Below are 12,704 nucleotides of genomic sequence, written 5' to 3' on the forward strand. Positions count from 1 at the left end.
GGTATTGCTTTTGACCATTCCAAGCAACACTTAATCCTAACAACTTCCATGATGGAGTCGCAAAAGCAATCCCAGAAAAAGCACTGGGATGGTGTCACAGGAGTGGAACTGAAGCTCCAGAGCTGTTCACATTTTCACACACACGATGTACAGACACCCTTGGCAGGCTTTCTCCTCCCTTCCAGGCAGTACCTGTTTGGATAGGTGACATTTGGTGGTGCTCTTCCGGGGTAATTCTCGTTGAGCCATCGATTTGCCAGGGCCTGCTGGATGTTTGGTCTCTTTGCAGGGTCTGGCTCCAGCAGAGATCGTAGGAAGTTTATGGCAGCTGTGAAGAAAGCAAGGAAAAACCCCAAACAATAGCTGTGCCATCTGCTTTATGACTTACACAGTAGTGCAGTTACTACAGCCTGGCCAAGAGTGTACTAAAAAGCAATGTTTTCCTTACGGTGTGCTCTGATGTCCTTGGGAAAATGGAAGTACTGATAAGGGATTAGTAAGTAAAATAAACAGTGATTTATAGTCACAATGATTTTATGGAGTCATAAAGGAGAGGAGAAAAAGAGGGTTTTTGTCTCAGAGCTCGTTTGAAGTTTCGGAGCAGGTGAGACAACACTTGATTTCCTCGTGGGAGCAAGAGGCTGGAGCAAGGTCAGAGAGAAAACACTGTGTTTAAAGCAGGAGGAGATGGACCAGGGGGGAGTGGAGGGGAAGGGATGCAGAGCTGGGAAGGAAGACATGGGAAATTTGGCTCCCTTTGACATTATGAGGAGAAATTCTCTCTCCTGGCTTCCATCCAGCCCACAATCAGTTGCAGAAGGTTTCGGCCCAATTAAAAGAGTACAGCAAAATTCATTTTCATTTTGGTTTCAGGTGCTGAACCTTCAGCTTTCAGGGGCATTCCAATACCACCAAACATTTCTGCTATTTTCCTCCAACAACAGTGTGGCAGAAAAGCAGCAGGAAAAGTCTACATCCAAGTTCATAAACTTGCTGGAAGCTGTTCCCTGCGCGCCCGGGGAGTGCCCCCTCCTCATCCTCCTGGGCACACAAATCCCCATTACAGCAAACAACAAACCCCTTGTTCTTCCACTTCGTCTCCTCTCGCTCCAGTAGCTCCCTTATCTCTGTGTTAGAAACCACACACATCCCATGGGCTCAGAGCAAAACAAATCACCCCTTCCCAAGCCAACACCCTCCTCCTTCACCACCACCACCACGCTCAGCCCCCAAATCACCTGATGTCTCCTTAAATGTCTTACTTCTCCACCACCCCCACCCCTGCCAAAAGGCAGACTAATTAAATGAAGCTTGTGAAGCACCACAGATAACAGATTCAGACCGGGAGAAACTAATTCTGGAGAGAAGATCCCCCCTGGAGGCTCCCTGGACCCGGGAAACACGGTGGAGATGAGTAACTGTGCTGGTTTTGGCTGATTTGAGCTGTCAGATGGTACAAGGAGAGGAGAAGCCTTTCCCAGGTCAGCCACACAGCTGTGGGGCGACAAAATTAGTGCCCCAGGGAGCAAACATGAGCAAACATGTTCCCTGTCATGAGTGAAACCAGCTCAGTGCCTCGTTCCCTCTGGGAGGCTGTGCCTGGTTGTAACTGGGTGTGCAGGTATGGCCTAAAAATATCTCTGGAGAAAACGCAGCAAGGTCATTCCACAAGCCCCACCTAATGAAATCCTTCCTCCAAACCACGGGCATGAACAAACAATGGCTTTTCTTCTCATCTCCACTTCAATTCCTCTGTTCCAGAAGGAAGAACATGAGCACACGGAAGAGGGAAGGAAAGGAATGTGTGCAGGGTGAATACCAACCTCCTGAGCCACTGACCTCTGCTCACCTGAAATCAGTAACCAGGTGGCTGTGTTGTTGAGGAAGCTTAAATGAAAAATGGTTTCCTAAGTGGGGAAAAATCAAACAGTAACTCCAAACTTGCCCTGTTGCTACACAGGTTGCTTTGGGTGCTCACGGTCACCCAATATTCTAACCTACACAAAAAAGTGTTTTATTGCTTGGTGATAAGACTGACTATCACATGATGGGTCTGCATGTTCAGTAACTGTGAAAAGAAACATTGAAAGGCAATGTACTGAACAAGCCAAAGAGACTCCTGCAAAAACTCTCTATATATGAGTTTTATGGAAAAATAAAACCTGATTAAAGCAAAAGGTCCATAAACCCAAGAGGTTAACGACCACTCCAATTCACAGAGCAGAGTTTCCACCCACTGACCCAAAGTTTAATGGTGGCAGGAACAAATGTCATTTTAAATCAGAGTGTGCCATGTCAGTGAACGTGCGAGGCCCCTGGCTCAGATCAGGAACTGATGTGTACCTTTGTTCCCAGTGAGGAAAGATTAACATGCTTAAATCTAGTCCATTAATTTGCCATCACCTCTCCAAGTTCTCACAGGACAAACAAAATACTGCTTTCCCTGGAGACCGGTGTCCAGTGAGCTCCACAAATGCTACAGAGAAGGATTGGTGAGAAAATCTCACGTCCATTAAAAATGGGAGGCTGAACGAAACAGTGAAATGAAGCCTGTCAAAAGTAATGTTATCTTTTTTGCTACCCAGTGTTTGCCTTCCACAGGCCTTTTCCTGGGTGGTTCAGCCTTGAGTTGTCCCAGTGAAGTCAGTGAAATGTCCCACTTAAAAGAGAATGGGAAGAAAACGACGATTGGGGGAACAGTCCATTGGTTCAAAGACACTGCACAGCCACCATGTAACTGCTCTTTATTGGTAAAATAATTTACCTCAGTCTAGGAGGTAAATTTTTTGCCAAACTTGGAAAATGTTGACTATGCCATGCAAGTCCCTGAATTCAAAGGTAACTTTGCAAGTGATGCGGGACTTGGCATCCAGACAAGTGCAGCAGGAAGCAGTCAGTGTAATCTTTCTTTTAATTTACTCAGTGGGGCTTTAAAGCGTGTGCTGGAGCATTAAAACAGCCATTTTGTGCAACTGAATCCTAACGGGAAGCATCCGGAGTGGAAATTCCAAACACCCTAATTTGGGTCAAACAGACAGCAAAAAGCAAACAAACAAAACCAACACCAAAAAAACCAAACAGAAAACCCCAAAGAAACAAAATCCCCAAACAGAAACCTGCAGCATCCCAGCTCACTTGTAAACCCTCCACTTTACAACACACCAGAATATGAACTGCTGGCAGGAAAAGGGTCCTTCATGCAGGAGCTGAGTGAACAAGGAACAACAGGTTATGCAGGGATAAAACCCTTCTCTACCCACTTCTTCCACAGGTAAATCTGTGCTTGGAGAATTCATCTCGTGACACAACTCCCAAGGGTTTTCTCTCACACCCTGTAACAGTGGTTTCCTCCCTCAGCTGCCCTTTTTGCACTTGCAATCTTTTCATTTTGCTGAAGGTCCTTTGCAAACAGGCTGCCAGGGAAGGAGACAGAAGCTCCCCACGAACCACCAATTTGGCACGCGAAAATAAAACCCAACTGCCAAACAGAGCTCGTTCCAAATGCTGACAGTGGTCTTGCTACAAGCTGAAAAATGATTCTGTTGCCTAGTGACACGGCTCTGAAGCAGGAATTAATATTTCTAACACTAATACATCAACAATTTCGCGTTTTGTGAACACACAAAGGTTGTCCCAGGTCACTGTCCCAAAATAGCTTTCTGAGCGCGTGTCATTGCTACTCCATAATTAATGTGAGGTCATTTGAGGCAGTTTATCACTCAAACCTAGTCATGATAATGCCCAGGAATCTGTCACACCAAAATAATCTGTTTGTCCATCCACACGCTAAAATCTGAGAGCGCAAAACTGACCGACTGCTCTACAAAAGCAGTTTCACAGAATTCCACAGGTTTGTCCCTTCTCTTACACTCAGCACAACTCGGTGTTTCTTCAGCCGACACAGAGAAGTCAGAGCAAAAGGAGTTCTGCTGCAGCAACTCCTGCAGTTCTTTCAGAGGCTAAGATGAAGTGTTTTTCCCACTTAGCACAACACACTGGCAGCAGGAGCCACAACCATTCCATGCAATGGCTCTGACCAGCTGGATCTGACCAGGTCCCACACAACCCCCTTGATTACCTGAAGAGAGCTGGGTGGGAAAAGGGTTCATCTCCTTGTCCACCATCTTCTGGTATAAGGCTCTCAAGCTGAACGGCTCCACGGTAAAAGGCAGCGTTCCAGTCAACATGGCATACATGTTCACCCCACTGGGAGAAAACAGGGAGAAAAGGAAACCAAAGTGATCAGGAACAAGGAAAAAAAACCTTATTCTTAGTGTTTAGAGACTGTACTTCATCTTTAAGGCTTGACATTATTACATTATTGATGCCCCATCTCTGGAAACGCTCAAGGTGAGGTCGGATGGGGCTCTGATGGAGTTGAAGGTGTCCCTGCTCGTTGCAGTGACAATTATAAAGCAGAGAAGTAACTCACATGGACCAAACGTCTATTTTGGGCCCGTATTTCTTCCTTGCCAGAAGTTCAGGGGCTGCATATGCTGGGCTCCCACACTGGGTGCTGAAGGGATCAGAATAACCCAGGATGCCTGCACAGTTGCTCAATCCAAAGTCTGTGAAAGGCACAGAGACAGAGTTACGAAAGACAGTCACAGTCAGACCGCCCTAGAACACAAGGGAAAAAGAAAGAACATTTTTTTCTTTCCAAAAGCCAAGCAATGGGCTGCCCGAGGAAAAAAAAAAATTCACCCACATGCAAAAATGTCGTGTAATTGGTTTCTACGAGGTGCTAAATAACCAGAGATTTCCACAAACAACAAAAAGAAGTCTTAGAATATGCACAATCATCCATTTCAGACACAAAGCAAGTCCATTTCACTGGGAACTGGATGGCAACAGCCAGAGCTGAGCTCGGCCCAGGCACTGAGGGCCACCAAGGGCTGCTGTGGCTTCCACAGTGCTGCAGGATGTTATGGGGGGGCCAAGTTTAAGTGGGACTCCCTCAACATTCCCTCTAAATCGTGTCAATGAGCCATCAGATGCAAGGGGGGGGTGACTTTTCTGGGCAATGCACAGGCTCAGAGGGGTGGAGAGGCAGCGCTCCAGCTCTGAGATAACACGGGGAGGTCCCGGAGTAAGAAGGGGAATGTCTTGACTTGGCTGCCCCCTCCCTGACTCCTGCCTTGAATTGTTGCATTTCTGGGTGTATCTGCCACTCTTTTGCTGGCAGTAACAACAAGGGACTGGCACAGGCTGGCACTGGAGACCAGAGGGAGCCTCTCAGCAGGAGGAGGCTGAGGCTTCCCAAGTGCTCTCAGGCAGCCCGAGACCAGGCTGGCGCCGGGAAGGGTGTTCCCAAAATCTCCCCTTGTCTGCTCTGCTGTGGGCTGAACTGGGCTTAGGGAAGGATCTTAAAAATGAAACCACTAAGCAAGGAAAGGAAGGCAGGGTCACACTGGTGGCAGAGGTGGATGGTGGCAACGTGCAGCCAGGGGAGGGCAAACCCACCCTGTCCAGGGGTAGCCACGGTTGGCTTGGGAGAAAGCAATTAGGAGAGCTGGCAGAGAAGGGGAAATCAGCCAGGAATCCTGAGGGTATTAAAGGGCAGACACATAAGCCTTATTCCCTCACAAAACCAGACAAAAATATAAAAATGCTTACTAAAAAAAAAAAAGCAATTATCAGGCTGCCTGTGTGAGCTGGAGTGGCCCAATGATGGCACAGCGCTTTCCACTCGACTGGCTGCATCTCTGAGAGCCAGACAAGCACAGGGAACACAGGAATCACCATATTTCACATGTAAAGAGGCTCAAGGGGGCTTTCCTGGAGAACACTGTCAACACTGAAGGGGGAATCAAGACAATTTCCTTGCCTCTGATGGAAAACAATTGTCCCTGGACACTGCTTAATCATCCCTGTTAGATATGTGTTATCCCTGGGGCTTTTACAAATACTACTGAGGCTCCATTAACTTAATTAACATATTCATTAGCTGTGGCCCGAGATGAGTTATGTCAACTGTAAAATACATTTAAAGACTCCTAGAAATGATATCTCCACACAGCACCATTGCTGGTCTTTACCCTAGAGTGTCATACCCCCTCCAAATTACTTCTCTATACTATAATGTCTTGCAATCAAAGTACGTAAGGGCTGCAGTCTGAAATGCTGTAAATCAGCGTCCCTTCATCAGTGTCAGTGGAAGTTTTCATTCTCTTCTTTTATAAACACCTTCTCTTCAGTTATAAACATCTTATTCACTCCCTACAGCTCATTCATCTGAGCTGCCATACCTTTTTTTCCCCTAGTGCCTGCTGAAAATGCAGAATGTGTGCAAACAAATGCATCTCGAGGACAGGGATTTCCTAGCCCTGGAAATGAGAATATTGTTATTAACACTGTGGCAGCACATCGTGAGCACGGTGCGGTTTTTATTGCTGAGCTTGGTAAGGACGGTGTGACCACCAGCGTTGGTAATTCCACTGCCATTCCTGCCTCTGCCCTGGGCTCCCCTTTTCAATAAGCCCAGCTAATTACAGAATTCAGATCAAAGGCCACCCTTGGTTTTCCAAAGTAAATATTATGACATGGGAACTCCCCCGCCCCCACCGTTCGTGCTATCGGAGTATCGCGTCGCACGACTCCTCTGCAACGCCTCCAGGAAAGCAGCAGTAATCCATGGATGCACAGCCATCTCTGGAGCTGTGGCAGCCAGAAAAGGGAAAGAGCTGTCAGACAGAAGCTCCTGGACAAGCTGGACCAGCAGAGCTGAGTGTCACAGGTGCCCCAGCAAGGACTTCGCGTGGCCTGCAAGTGGCTTTTCACGGCACGGGGTGGGAGACGAAGAGAATCATTCCCAACATTCCCAGTCCTGATGTTCTTCAGTCTGATTAACAGACTGCTAAGAATAAGTCCTCTTAAAGGGGACTTTTCTAAGAAGAATATGTAAGAGCACATCATAAACCACCTTGTCACACAGCTAAAAGGAGTAACAAAATCCAGGTGCCATTGAGCAGCTGGGTGAAGAAAGGGACTCGAGGTATTCAGTTCCCACTGAAATGCATGAAAAAGCAGGGACTTTGAGTGTCACCCCCTGGCACCTTTCAAACTTTCATTTCACCTTCTCTTCTCTCTTTATGGTGGGTTTTCTTCATTTCACAGGTATTACAAGAACCAGCATTGCTGGTGAGATACAGCACGAGCTGGCTGCAGTGTTAAATCTGGTTTTACTTACAGCAGATTTACTACTACCTTTGTTTTGCTACAACATACCCAGTTGGATGGTGGGATTTAATTGCTTTGTTTTAAAATACATACTGTGTGCAATCTGCTTGGCTGAAAAACATCAGGCTGCAGACCTGAGGACAATCTATTTCAACTCCAGCGAGGCCACAGCAGATCAAACTGTCTCTTTTCTCTATTCTTCCCACACCACCCACTGCAGGGAGACCTTTCCATGCAACCAAAGCCAATGAAACTGCAGGAACAGTTGTGAAGTACATTCTTTTTGGCACGGGAGTTTTAATTGTGCACGTATCATCTGATTAGGTCTTGCTCTGGATGTCAAGTTCACATATTATTGTGTAACCAAACACCCGATAACAGGGAAGCTGCAGAAGTTCTTTAAATCCATCAGATGCTCACACAGCACTGTTGCGAGCCATCTGGTCTCACTTATCTGCTAAATCAAGATAATGGGTGGTATCCACCATTAGTGGTGAATGATTCATGGCAACATCTCAGTCTCCCCTTGACCCATGGCTGAGGTAATGCAGAGTTCTCCCTGCTGTTACTTTCCCAGATTCGGCTGATTTGCTACACTGAAAGTCAGAGCAGCGTTTTCAAAAGCTGAATTCTCCCAGTAAAATTTGAACATTTCAGATTTCATCAACCATCCTCCTCTCGTTTGTCTGGAGATGCACGTGCTTTTTGTGTCAGTGAGTGTCCACTTGACCTGAAAGCCAAGTGTTTTTCATCACTTTTCAGTCCACAAAACCTTTTGGAGGAAGTGGGTTGAGTTTTTTGAAGTCTGCAGCCACAGACTCCGCTGCAGGCAGAAGTGTAGGCATGGAAATAAATACAAACAGATGTTGGGCGCTTATTTTATGAAGGGAAGATTTTCTTTTCAATGCCCACATTAACATTAATGGGAGTTATGCAAGGCAGCGAGAGACTGTACCCACCAGTGATTAATCTAAAATGTCTGCACAGCTTGAATGAACCCAGCCCCACGTACAGCTGATACCTAAACACAAACCAAGGCTCTATCACTGATCTTTTTTATTTTTTAACAGCCCTCCGAACCAATTTCGCATTGGGTGCTGGAAGCAAATTTAACAAATATAAATATAGGACCGAATTTTGCCAGCTGCTAAAAATGTGCTCAACTCCCACTGACTTCAGAGGAAGCATATGCATACGGGGGCAGGATCCAGCCCTTAGCAAATATGAAATGATCAGGATAATAAAATAAATTACTTCTGTGGTGTCGATTCTTGAATTCTCTACAAAGTTCCCAAGCTGAATATGAAAGCTGTGGTTTAAAGATGCAAGATTATTCCCATACCCAGTTAAAGCTGAATTATTTGGATCATTTTTTTTCAGGAGATGCTGTCAGGAACAGCTTGATTGCTATCTATACTCTCCCAGCTCCTCTCTGCAGCAACATTAGCAATTGTCACATGGAGGATTATGAAGTCTCAAAAAAACCTCTCTTTATAAAACTAACAATTTTAATTACTGGAATTGCCAAAGTGGTTTCATACCAATGAGCTTGATATTGTTGTCTTCATCCAGCAACAGATTTTCTATCTTCAAGTCTCTGAAAGAAAGAAAATATTTTGAGTGAGTCTCCAAAATAATGAAGCAGCTTTCCCTCGCTCTCATCAGTGTTATTTACAAGGCTCATGTATAATAACTTGCATAATGAAAGCAGCACACACAGTTCCACATTCAAAGCAGAAAGCCCCGTGCACCCTCTCTCCAGAATTAACAGAGCTTTCACACACGGCTTCACACCTATTCTTCAGGCACAAAAACGACTTTAGAAACATTTAGAAACATTTGTCAGTACATCCTGTAATTAAGGAGGCTCTTCGGGTTTCTCACACACTGGGAAAGTTTGCAGAAATCTCACAAACTTGGAAACATTTCAGATATGTGTTTTTGGAACTGGAGGTCGCTTTCCCCTTGCTCTTCCCAACCAAAGGCCACTGGAAGGAGTGAACCTTCCTCTGCAGGGATGTGAGGGGTCAAATGTCCGTCCCCTGCCCTTGCCTGCACAGGAGAGAAGAATCAACCTGCTCTGAGGGTTGAAGCATTCAAACTCTTCACAGGGGTGGTCAGCACTGGTACTGGTAAAAACAGAGTCTACATCTCCGTCACAAGAGTTTTTCCCCCCCTTCCAGACATGAAATATTTCTGGGATACCCAGAGCAGTGATGCTTCTCCCGGCACGCTCCGGAAAAACCTGGATGATTAAGCCATCAGCTGTAATGATGGGAAGTCAGTGACATCCATGGCATTTTGCCTCTGTGAGGCAAAGGGAGTGATGAAGGATGCCTGTACTCCAGATGAAGATATAAGGCTTAATAAAATAAGACAAGTAAACCAACCAAGCCCAGCTAAGTACTTCCACAAGGAGGGATCTGTGAAGGAAAGAAAAATAGCCACGACCTACTCCAGGCCTTTCCTGAACTGCTCCTCTCCACTGCATTTCATGCTCATGCTGTGTTTCAAATAAAACTGAGGCAGAAGAGGACTTGCAGGTAGGATGACACTCACTTTATCAGACCACAAGGACTTTCTCCAAACTTAAACTGAAACCAAGAGAAGCACGTGGAGCTTTGGGTCACACATTGCAATGTCTCAAAGCAAGGACAAAGACCATTTGGAAGCTCTGAGTATATTAAGCATCGGCCAAGAAGACTTAAAAGGCAAGGGAATGGGAAGATGAAAGCTGTATGTTGAGGAGAAAAGACATGCAGGCAATCAGAGTTAACAACTGAGAGACGGGAGGACTAGCCAGGAACACAAGATATTTCAAAAAGCATTCAAGGTTAAAAAATTTAAAAAAAAAAAAAGGTAAATATTACAGGGCATTTTAAAGCTATTAGAGGAAAAAATAGCAATGTAAATATCAGCCCAGTATAGAGTGCAGCCAGCCCTGGTTAAAGATGTTTACCCATCTGTCTATTCTCAGCAGATTTGCCAGTGAGTGGTAACTGATCTAATGGTCCATATGCCCCACGTTTTTTGTCAATCCCAATATGAAAGCACTGTTTTTTGGAGTGACACCGGGAGCCAGGACAGGAGGCTTTCACTCCTTGATACAACCTAAAGAGAAAATTTAATTATCTTTTCCAAAGAGAGGCTTATCTGAGTTGCTCATAAGACTTGTGCTCCAGACCCTTCATTGGCTGTCTTAGTTTGCTTTTATTTTTTTAAACCCTTTGTAATACAGGGCCTGAAATTCAGGGCTCCACTTCTGGGACTTTGTCCATTGCAATGAGATCATGTCAACATCCAAACAAAGCAGCAACTCTGGACACTTTCAAGCTCCCTCCTTGAAGTAAATCTGATCTTGTTCCTTGCTGTCACAGCTCCTCAAAAAAAACCAGGACTAAAGGATTATTTATTTGTTTTCCCCCCTTAAGCAAACTTTCAGCATTCATTGCTGAAAAACTTAAAAATACCCTCAGTGATTAAATATGAAAGGACCAAAAAAATGTTACCTTTTCCTGAGGGGTTAGTTCCATGATGCTGAGAATGTCTCACTACGGCACAAGGTAGTGAAATCTAGGAATAATGAAGACACTCAAGGCATTCCCACAGTGTGGAGAATCAGCAGATATTTATGCCTTTGCAGCCCGTGAAGCTGGCAGCAAAGAGGCAACATTCCCTGGGTCTGAAAATACACCATCTTCATGGGATAAGTTCATTTGGGAGTTTGTTGATGGGGCTGATTCATCCCTGGCTTTGCTTAGAGCTTCTCAGACCACTTTGGAAACCTCAGCTCCAGCCAGTGCCTCCAGTGAGGAACACAAGTGTACTCCCCAAAGCAGTTTATATTCCATGCCATGGCAGGCAGCAGGCTGCAAATGGAAGTTTTACATTTCACACTTTATTTCTTGTCTGGGGGAGGAAGGATGAGAAGGAAGGTTTTACCAGCAAGCAGCTGCAAAGCAGAAGTTGTTGGCTGCTGTCTCCTGCATCTTATTTTTAATCACAACACCATAAAAAAAAAATCACTCCTTAACTACCAACCCACAAGCCCATTCTGCAGCCCTGTGCAGGAGCCAGAGGTGAGATTTAGGTTCATCATCACATTTATATGCCAATATACATTTCAAAGGGTTTGTTATCAAAACACCACTTATTGAACCCGATTCTCCTGTCAGTAACATCCCTGAATTCCATGTGTCTGCCTCTGTAAAAGAGGGATTCAGCCTATTGTCTTCACTAAAATGATGTTTAGTTTGTTTACACCAGAGCACTCCAAGAGAATGCCCAAAGGTAATTTTGAAATCTGACATAAAATAGAAAGAGAAACCGGCTCTGCACTTCAAAAGGGGAGTTTGTTCTGTGGTGCAGGATCTGTCATAAATATTGCAGCAGCATCTGGCACTTCAAATGAATAGGATGGAAGTTATCAAAGCCCACATGTCAAAGGAGCAGGTACCAGAGCAGGAATCCTGTGCCACCCTGAGCATCTGGATTGTATGGCACCACCTCACTCTGCTCAAAACCTCAGGGCCTTTTTTGTGTCTTCCAAGCTCCTGATCTGCTTTTAATCACCAAATGGCAGTGGAAGGCACAAATATGCTGCCAGGAGGACAGAAAAAAGGGGGAACACAGAAAGCTATCTCTGCCACCAATACATCATTAAATTCCTTTTCTTTGACATCCTGACAGTAATTGCACTGAATGGGATTGAGTTTTGTTAAAGTGACTTTAAAAGGGTTGTTGAGAATTTCCTGTGGGATGCAGTGGCAAGCACCAAGGCTTTCACTTCGTTTTCTCTGCTGTCCTTATGCTCCCTGAGGGCTTATTGTTCATCCTGCTTTTTGACAGCGTGAAGGGCTGTGTAAACACCCTCTGCCAAGAGAAAGCTTTACCAGATCCTGCCATTTGGGTTTGTTTTCCTCTGTCAGAGGGAAAAGATAAATATTCCTACCTGATTCACAGCTGAGCTTGTGGCAAGTATATTTTTAGCAACCAGCCAACCCTCCTGATAGAGGGAACGAAACACAAATGATTACATGAAATTATATATAGGCTTGTGGCATTTTGCTTTCAGCAAGCAGCCAAGGAGTTCTCAGCCCTGGACAGCCCTCACCAAAGATGCAGCTTCTGCACTCAAGAACTTCTTCATCCATCTTAGCACATGAATATTTATAATTTTAAACACATCTGTACAGCCAAACATGAGTTTGGAGGTACTTTTACACCTCTAAATAAAATGAGGTTTCCTAAAGTTCTTTAATTTTAGGCTTTTCACACATCAGTGCCTCTTAACAGAAGCATTTCCATTGAATTCTGGATCCCTGAACTTGTCCAAAAACCAGACTGGTTTTCTGCCATGCCAAGACTGCAAGCCATGAAGCTTTCTGAGTAATATTCATGGAATAATGCAAGTAAATTATATGCAACTTATTTCATCTGGGTGTTTTTTCCATCCTAAGTTATAGAACAGGGTAAGTTGTCTCTATTATTCCCCGAATCACGCAGACAAACCCAGTGACCTTTTT

General features: G+C 44.9%; 1 protein-coding gene across 1 annotated transcript in view; it reads right to left on the reverse strand.

Annotated features, from left to right (window-relative positions):
- The window catches only part of HUNK (hormonally up-regulated Neu-associated kinase), a 45,561-nt gene that overhangs the window by 13,613 nt on the left and 19,244 nt on the right, over positions 1-12,704 (reverse strand). The window contains exons 3-6 of the mRNA XM_027699837.1: positions 8,721-8,776; positions 4,433-4,568; positions 4,079-4,206; positions 193-328 (exon numbers count right to left, since the gene is read on the reverse strand). Coding sequence (XP_027555638.1) covers positions 193-328; positions 4,079-4,206; positions 4,433-4,568; positions 8,721-8,776 — 456 coding nt within the window. The remainder of the gene's footprint in view (positions 1-192; positions 329-4,078; positions 4,207-4,432; positions 4,569-8,720; positions 8,777-12,704) is intronic.

Source organism: Neopelma chrysocephalum, unplaced genomic scaffold (assembly GCF_003984885.1).
Source record: "Neopelma chrysocephalum unplaced genomic scaffold, ASM398488v2 Primary Assembly neopelma1_141, whole genome shotgun sequence".
NCBI classification, from domain to species: Eukaryota; Metazoa; Chordata; class Aves; order Passeriformes; family Pipridae; genus Neopelma; species Neopelma chrysocephalum.